The sequence below is a fragment of the Humulus lupulus genome, chromosome 4, assembly GCF_963169125.1.
Source record: "Humulus lupulus chromosome 4, drHumLupu1.1, whole genome shotgun sequence".
NCBI lineage: Eukaryota > Viridiplantae > Streptophyta > Magnoliopsida > Rosales > Cannabaceae > Humulus > Humulus lupulus.
The window spans coordinates 148384380-148394069 of NC_084796.1; the positions used below are offsets into that span (position 1 = coordinate 148384380).

General features: G+C 31.3%; 1 protein-coding gene across 1 annotated transcript; it reads right to left on the reverse strand.

The window, feature by feature from the left end:
* Positions 1-2485: 2485 nt before the first annotated feature.
* LOC133829219 (uncharacterized) lies at positions 2486-3581 on the reverse strand. The gene is made up of 3 exons (XM_062259074.1): positions 3325-3581; positions 3143-3239; positions 2486-2949 (listed from the first exon to the last, which is right to left on the reverse strand). The coding sequence occupies exons 1-3, from the start codon at positions 3460-3462 to the stop codon at positions 2723-2725; spliced, it is 462 nt and encodes a 153-aa protein (XP_062115058.1). The 5' UTR covers positions 3463-3581; the 3' UTR covers positions 2486-2722.
* Positions 3582-9690: the final 6109 nt, after the last annotated feature.

Genomic DNA, 9690 nt, shown 5'->3' on the forward strand with positions numbered 1-9690 from the left:
GTTGATTGTTGTGTTTCTTTGTATTGAATCAATAGGTACTTATGAAAAATGAGATATGTTATAGAAACAGATGAAATCTGCCTATTTTTTTTTAGGATTCATTAATTGAACATGTTTTTTAATATGTAGTATTTATTTATAGAGTTATAATTTAAACTTTTTAGGTTTGGTCATAGGATTTTAATAGGATATCGAGAATTTGTGTTTAACGATGATAACCATAAGCCCCTAGTTTGATGTAACATTATCATGCCTCTTGACTTGATAATATTACTTCGAACTACACGGCTTATGGATACCATCAAAATTCAAGGCAAGCATTCATGATGGAAAATAGATTAACATGAGTTCTACTATAATTGGAGATTAACATGATTATGCTTATCTGCTTTGTAACTGGTGCAAATTTTAGTTGTAAATTGAATGTCAACAAGTTTGGGTTGTCCTATTTAAAGGGGAAATTCTGCTAAATTTTAAAAAATATTTAATATTTAAGAAATTTCAATATTTTAAATAATTAATTAGGTGAACTTTACATGTTTAGTTGTATGAAAACTTTAGATGTTTATGAGGTACTTAGGTTTTATTTATGTATGAATGTGTACATACATGTATATTAAATCTATATGGTTTTTGAATTTTATTTAATTTTAAGTTTATTGGAATGTTCAAATATATTTATTAATAGTGAATTAATTGCAAATTAGAATTAAAAAATAATTATTAAAATATTTTATAAAAAACTAAAATAATAATACAAATAAGGGTTTATACATTTTTGGACTTTGTGTTTTGTCTCATTACATGTTTGAGCCCTGTTTTTTGACAAATTACTTTTTGGACCCTGTGTTTTGTAAAATTGTTCAAATAGAACCCTAAATCCGATTTTGGTTTAAAGTTTTTTCAACTGAAATCTCAAATAATTCACCAAACTAACAATTCAGAACAAAAATAAAATCATTCTACTTAAAAACTGTACTGTTATAATCAATTTTTTCTTTATCAAAATTGAGTTTAAGGGTCTATTTGAAATTTTTTACAAAATATAGTGTCCAAAATGAATTTTTTAAAAGATAGGGTCCAAACATATAATCGAAAAAAATATAGGATCCAAAAATGTATAAACCCTACAAATAATACAAATATATCTTTTCAGAAAAAATATCTTTAACTTTAGCTATTGTGTAATAAGCGAAATTAAATGTCACCATTTAACTTCGGTTCTTATGTAACCCCCTTAACTTCGGTTTTTACATAAGAACCGAAGTTAAATGGGAAGTTAAAGGGAAATCTTTAACTTCAGTTTTTAAATATTTTTACTTCGTTTGGATTAAGTTTGGTTAATATTTTTGCGAAATCCGATAAATAACAAGTGAAAAAACCGAAATTAAAATCAATTTTTATAGCAGTGGTGGCAAGTAATATTACCTACAAATTATTATCAGCAACTTTTGCTATCAAAAAAAAAAGTGCCGCTAAAAGAATTTTGGCATCTACCCGTGCTAATTATGTGTTTTTCCCGATGCTTTTGGGGTTTTAAAAAATACCAATTTTTGTAGTGATAGCAACACTATTGGAAGCCTCCTAGAGAAACTTTTCCATCTAGCCATACAAACAATAATTTTAATTCATTTAATTATTATTTTAATATTTCATGTTAAGCTTTATTTTTTAAAATATAATTTTATGTTTTGAGTAAGATTTTTTTAAAAATATTTTCTCATTAGTATTTTAGTATTTTAATTTAAAATATATCAGAAAATTGAATAAAAAATTGTATGATTTTTTAAAAGAAAAAAAATTCGATTTATTTAGTGATTAAATTTTTTTTAGAAATAAATTAATTTTATGAAATTCCGCCCAATTAAGTGTTGATATGTTAGTTATGGGTGACATTATTTAATGACCAAAAAGCTAACTAATAAAAAAATTGTGGCAGAAGAGAGTATTACGTCTAACACTATCGTGGAAAAATGTTACAATATTATCACTCATCATCACATCTCTACACTTCAAGAGTTTGGTATTAAATACTATTAAGTATATTTTTTGAACGTTTATCAATTCGAATAGTAGAAGATTTGAATTTAACGTGTATTTTCATTATTGTAACAGAATAGTTACAGTATGTTCAGTACGCAGAAATATTCAAGTAGTTTTTAAAAGACGTACTGGTCAAATTAACTAGAGGGAGATGAGCTGTCCATGAAAGGAAGTTGGCCATGACAATAAAATTGGAGCCCCGCCCACTAATTATAGAGAAGTTAATGTACTTAAGTAGCACCTAAATCTTACTGCAAAAAATAAAATAAAAAAATAGCACTTAAATCTTTGTAATCAGATACGATGAAGAACATGATACTCGTATGCGCTTTTCCAAACAAATCATGAAACCGAATCATATGCCCGAAACAATTTCAATATATACTAACGCACTGATTTGATTTGTAAGTAGAATAAAATTAGACTAAAACATATAACGCGTGTTCTTTATTTTATTACGTAATATTAAACAACGATCGATTATTTATGATCATATATATGACCATGATACATTTTATTTATTACATATATATTACAAGACACATATATAATGTCAAAATATACAATTATAACTACGTAACTTATGAATTAATTAAAATAAACATAATCGACTTTTAGATATCCGATATCCATGTAAACACATATATAATTATATACTATATATAATAGTAGATACTTATTAGTAAGCATATTTAGCTTGTGATAATGTTGGTCCACTGTAAATGCCCATACAAGTAAGGGAAGACAACCATGCGACCCTAGACGCTCTCCGAGATAGTTTTCTGCATAAAGCAGGCACTGCTGATGTTGCTGATCTTCTTGAAGACCCTTTTCTTTTGAGGCCTGATGATTTACGAGTTACCGTCACCTTCTTCTCCATTAGATGCAGCACTATGGACTCCAACTCTGCCAATATTGAATATATTTTATATATACATGAATAAATTAATTTGTATAAGAAATATTGCAGATACATTAACTAAAATATATAGCATGAATTATTATAAATATAACTACCGATAACAAATATTCTGTTCTGAATTATAAACACATAATTCAACCACATAAGTAAATAGCATTAACTAGTACTAAAACGCACCATTATCATCTGAAACAATATCCTCTGACTTTTGCCAATAAGCACATCGTAGATCTGAAGCTGCTATACGATCGAGTTCTTGATCACGACCATCAACCTATATATTATTAATCTGTAAATGTCTCAATTATACATACATATACATAGGAAAACTGTAAGCATTTGGCAGAGAGAGAAAGAACCAGAGGCACAGATAATATATCATCAGAAGGCTGGAGATGAGTATTGATTCGCGGAAGAAGTAGCGGCACCGGCACAGATCTAGATTTTTTAAGTTTACGCCGACCAAGCTTCTTTTTCACCCATGAAACTGGAGACATGGTGATGAAGATGATCGCTAGCCGCTGTAGCTATTTTGTGAAAATTATTTTTCAAATTCGGCAAGATAACTAGGGTCTTATATAAAATAATATATAAACAATATATTGATCAGATTCTTTATGTGGTAGGTGCACCGTACACGTATGGAATAAAAGGTGTCAATTTATATATATAGGTGCCATTTTTCAACTTACGGTTTGGGCAACACAGGCATATCAATAAATTATATAACGCCGATATTGGAGTTACGGTACGAAGTAGTTACACGTGCATCTGTTTTTTTGTCCTCTTTTTTAAATTCTTAATTCAGCTGCGTAAATTATTTAAAATTTTCTGAAAATTCATGAAATGTTTGTTATAACTACAATATACATCTACATATATACAAAAAAAATTGAATTATAATTTTTCTAGATACCGAAAAGAAAGACATTGTACTGCCCCTAGATTAAAATCTCAAATTAATTTTCCAATATATATAAAATAGTGTGTATCTAATGAAAAAGTTTTAATATATATATATTTCACTTTCATTCAGTTTTGATAATTTTTCGTAAAATAGCCTCCAACACCACAAACATAACCCATCAAAATTTTCGAGACATGTAGTGTGGGGAATTTTAGACACCCAATCAGAAATTTTAAATAGTGAAAATCGAAAATTCCAAATGAGAAATTTCACACATTATTTGGTATTCACACAGAAGCTATTTTGTCAAGAATTATCAAAACAATACCAAATTATAAAATAAAGTGTATTTCCACCAATTACTTCAATGTGTAAATAGTGTGTGTTGTGCACACTATTTTCCAGAATGTTTTCATACTTTTATATTTAATCTTTTAACAAATTTTTCAAAATAAATTGACTAGATTCTTTTATGGGAATTTAATTTTGAAGTGTTCCGCTTGTGTTATTTATTTTTGACTACTTAAGTAGAATAGAGATTTAAAAAAAAATAGCAGAGTGACATCTTTCTAAAATAAAATTTTACAATTATCAGGTCAGTTTTAAAAACACTACAATAACAAAAAGGGTCTTTAGGGGCGGCAGATGTCACCCCTAATAATACTCAAAGTCGCCATTGATAGTTATTAGGGGCGACATGTCGCCGCTAACCAGTCGTCGCTAATATTTCGACACTAATATTGATTATTAGCGGTGACAAAAAAGTCATCCCTAATAATAAATATTAGCGGCGATAGTTTCGCCCCTAATAATCGTGATTCCAAGATCAAATTTCGTCTCTAATAATAAAAAGTTGCCCCTAATAATATAATATTAGCGGCGACCTTTATATTATTAGCGGCAACAAAAGTCGCCCCCAATAATTTTATATAATTAAAATATTAAAAATATTTTTAATTGATAATAAAAAAATAAAATATGAGCGGGTGTAAGGACGAAGGTCCAGTCATATGAGGAGGATAAGCCTGAGAGTACGAAGGCATCGGCCATTGATACATATATGGCTGGGGCGGAGGTTGAGACGACCAAGATGGGTAGGCATGTTGGGATGGGCTGGTGAAGGCTGAGAAGCAAAACCTTGAGACATGTGAGGTGTCTGAGGTTCTGAAGACAAATCTACATACTTCTGGTAAAACCGTTGACATATATTTTGCATCGCCACGTTTGTTGGTGGACATTTTTCAGGTGGAAGCTATTGATACACGTACTGAAGCTGCTCATTCATGGTCTTCATCATATCAACCAATTTATGTATATCCTCAGTCGACTGGTGAGGTGGTGCCTGAGATTGAGTGTTTTGAGAAGGACAGGTTGACGCTTTACCCTTTAATTTGTGGCCAACTCCTCACTTGTGGCTCCGCCTTTCACCAAGAACTTGACTTAGTGTCTTCATTTGATCAACCGAGAAAGAATCATCAGTACCCGATTCAACTGTCTGCTGAGTCTCTACTTGAAGATTTGACTTCAACTTTTCCTATTTTTAAAAAATATTAGAAACAGAAGAAAAATATAATTATTTGAATTTATAATAAACTTAAACTTACATAATTTCATTCAGCATCCCCGTTGACAAAATTCTTGTTCTTTTTTGTCCATTGATACTTCTTCCATTCCTCAATGAGATTCGAGTTCAACTAATAAAGAAAATGAAAATGTTAGAGAACTTATAAATTCATACAACTTAATTAATTTAATATTTTCACTTACTTTTTCGTGACAAGTGACTGCTAACGATTTCGTGTCTTGTGTTGTAGAGTACTTCATTTGGTCTCGGTCTATTTTGTTCTTCACTGAGCGCGCAATAAACTATGGACTCATGAAAAGCTCACAAATTTATCTCCACTCATCGGCTTTGACATCTTTGGGTGGATTCTTTAGGACCTCATCCCAATCATTTGGTCCTTTGTAAAACTTTTTGAAGTGGTTGTGTCGCTTAGTTTTCCTATATCGGTATCTCTCAGCCATCTCAGCATCGATACTGTCAATGAGGGTGGTATAATCTAGTTTCCCATCTATTTGATAGATGTCCTACAATCAAGAGAAAACATGTTAATCGTGCTGGATATAATACAATTATTATTATTAAATTAAATTCAAAAAAAATTACCTTCACTTTACTAATGACATTGTCCTTTTTGCCGTTTTTTGACACTTGTCCAATCCTTGTAATATCTGTTGATGTGACTTGGGTGCCCAAAAGGCGAAGAAAAGAAGCATGCTCCATTCCCACCACCTTGTACGTGATAGGGTCAACCACTATGGGGAGTGGATGTTTAGCTTCTCACCTTCTGTCATCTAAATATTTCCCAGCGGCAGGCCCACGACCTTTTCTCTTTGGTGGAGTTGCTGTATTGTTTTAAATAAGAGCATCATATAATTTAGTATGTTGTATAATAAGGTCTAATTAGAAATAAATAAATAATAAATTTAAAAATACCTGACTCACAACTGAATGGGATCGTAGTAGGATCTGGTGGATCTTGACTACCACCATTTTCTCCATGGTATGAAGCTACATCTGCTGACATATTTAAACTAAATATGACCAAATTTGTTTGTTAGTATGAATATCAAATATATATTATTTATGAATATATAGTTGTAATGAACACATAAAATTCTAAAACATCCACAACATAACAAATTCATAATTATTTAAAATTTCTAATATGTAATAATTTAAATATAATGCTTTTCTTACACGGATACAAGAACTAAGTACAATAGTCACTGTCATCATTTATCAAATTAATATCTATTGGTGAGACATGCTTGGTGTTATCATCATCACTAAGGTCAACAAGTAATTCATCATCATCATCTCCTTCTTCTACGTCTTCGACTTCTTCTTCATCGTCATTAATAAAATCATCGGTATCTTGAGTAGTCGAATAACGTCAAGCGACGGTTCCTATGAATGTTGTTGATTGATTAGATTGTTGAACAACCAACTCCCTAAGCTCAATAGTCAATACGAAATTTGATGAGTTTGCATCATGTACAACATCCATATCAACAATCTGATTAGGGCTGTGTTGAATATCCCAAACTTGCCTATGATTCACTTCTTCAAATGTGTCATGTACAACATCCATATCAACAATCTAATCAGGACTATGTTGAATATCCCAAACTTGCCTATGATTCACTTCTTCAACAACTTTCCAAGCTTGACCTCTAAGTAGATCATCAAGATAGAAAACTTGTTTAGCTGGGCTAGCAAGTATGTACAGTTCATCTTTATACCATTCACCGCTCACATTTATATTGGTGACATTATTTTCAATAATTGTTTTTCTTTCGGGTTCGTGTTGAACCATTTACATTGAAACAACACCACTGAATATACACCAGTATAAGATACCTCCAATATCGTTTCAAGTTGTCCATAATAGTTAAAACATTTTGTCCCAACAACACAAACTCCATTATTTTGTGTAATACAATTTTGATCTCGATTGTGTGTAACATATCGAACCCCATTCACTATACATGCTTGATAGGAGTACGACAAAAGATCAAACCTAGATGCTAAAGCTAGTAACTCATCCCCATTCTCTAATGACCGAGCTGGTGCAAGTCATATCTAAATATTGCAAAACATATTATAATAAGAAACTTATATTTCAATATAACAACAATGAATATCTTAGTTATAAATCACCTTCTCGTGAAACAAGGAACAAAACTCTTTTTTGTGCAAAGGTTATGATCACCCATTGGATCCCTATGTTTGATCTCACGAATGTTAGAGAATATATATTATTGCTCAATGAAATTATGGAAAAAAACCAAATACAACTCTATGCAAAAATACAATGGACAAGATAATATTGATTAAATAAGTATTACAACTCAATTGCTCAAAATACAAGTAAATAAAAAGATGTAGAAGAAGAAGATTACAAACTCAATACTATAACAATACAAGTAAATAAGAAGAACAAAAGAATGAAAACACAAACTAACTCTCACACAACCAAAGTGTAGAGTAGTGGGGATCACCAACTTGAACAAGGTTCAAGACCTTTGTCCAAAAGCTTATTTCCCCTAATTCTCTAAGCACTAAGGGATCTTTCTAGGAAATAGCTCTCTGGAATTATCAAGCCTTTGGGTGTATTTTTCAGCCAAGTGCTTTGTGGATGAAAAATAGTGTTGTCATACAAGTGAGCATTAGGCTACTATTTATAGAGTTTGAGATACCCCTTTGAATTTCAAATTCCACCAACCCCCATGGATGTTACCAATATTTAATTGGATGTTTATGGAATTAAAATGGAGATTTGGGAGTTATTTGGGATTTTAGAACCGTTCAATTTAGAAAAAACTGAAAATTCACATAGGCTGTCAGCCTCACTGGCCGCGGCCACGACTTTTCAGTGGCCGCGGCCACTAGCTTCTGTCCCCCAGGCTGCGGCCACTGAAAGTCAGTGGCCGCGGCCACAGGCCATTTTCAGCACAAAAAATTCATTTTTCCAAAACATTCAAAAACGTCCCAAATCCTTTCCCACATGATTTTGTAACCTCCAAACACCTATTGGGAGTTAAAAACATGTCTCCAACAGTCATATATCATCATGACTTTATGAAATCCAATCTCAAATGTGTAACATATAATATACACATTATTGGGTAATATTTGGGAGTTACAAATTTTTAACTGATTTTGTAACTCCGAAATATGTCACATTTGGGCACACACATTAGTCCAATTTTGTGACTCTAAATAATATGTTACAAGGTGTGACAAATCACATTTTGTCACATTATTTAATCTAATATTATATTATATGAAATAATATAACATTCCCCCACTAAATTAAATAATCACTTTTTGTAACACTTATTTAATCAATCAAACATTATATTAAAATATAATATTCCTCCACTTGGTTAAATAACCACTCTCTATAGAAACCTTTGCATTGGTGCATAAAATAAAATGTCTTTCGACTTGAATTTTACCTTAGTGTAATTATCACAAATTTTGTTGAAATTTTGGTTGCCGAAGCATTGAACCACTATCCCTTGATAACAAACCGGTGATAACACACACACCTTTGCTATGTTCACTTGAGACCTCAATGTCTCGCTTTTGCACCGTTAATGGCCATGTGCACATTCCATTCATAGAATTTTCTTGAGAATGACTCTCAATTCTCATGAGGGGCGGCACCACCCCTAGGTCTATATAGGTAGAACTCTTACAGTATTTTGTTACCCTAAAATACTTGTCTTTTCAAGACTGAGTTCTATTAAAAAACATTTCGGTTTTAACCCTCATTTTGGTAACACACTAGTACTCATATCTCAGATGGGACAAAATTTGAGTACTACTATCTATTCACTTGATTGACTTGTTATTACTTATTGAACCTAATACTAGTTTGGTGACTAGTATTAAGATAGGTTACCATCAACCGTGAATCTCTTTAGGGAGTCTAAGTCCCACCCCTTGAGATGTAGAAATGATTCCATTTGAATCATTTCTTTTCTCATGTATGCATACTTTAACACTCTCTTTATTTTATTCAAACTTTGTTGCTAGCTATAGTTTGATTAAAATAGTTATCTCTTTAAAATAGTGATTTTGATCATAGTCAACACCCCCACTATTTTATGGTTTAATATCCAAGAAAAACATTTGAATATTAATTCTAGAAACCTCTTTGTTTGTAAAATTCTCCTTTATGTTTTAAATTGTTTCCTTCTTGAATCAAAATATTACAAACAGTAACTTTAGACACCAAGCATGTCT

Excerpts from the sequence above, each read along its gene's own strand:
- LOC133829219 (XM_062259074.1), bottom strand. The coding sequence starts at position 3,462 with ATGTCTCCAGTTTCATGGGTGAAAAAGAAGCTTGGTCGGCGTAAACTT. Across the intron at positions 3,240-3,324 it reads ATATATTATCTGTGCCTCTG|GTTGATGGTCGTGATCAAGA; the intron begins GTTCTTTCTCTC and ends AATAATATATAG. Across the intron at positions 2,950-3,142 it reads TATTGTTTCAGATGATAATG|AGTTGGAGTCCATAGTGCTG; the intron begins GTGCGTTTTAGT and ends CAATATTGGCAG.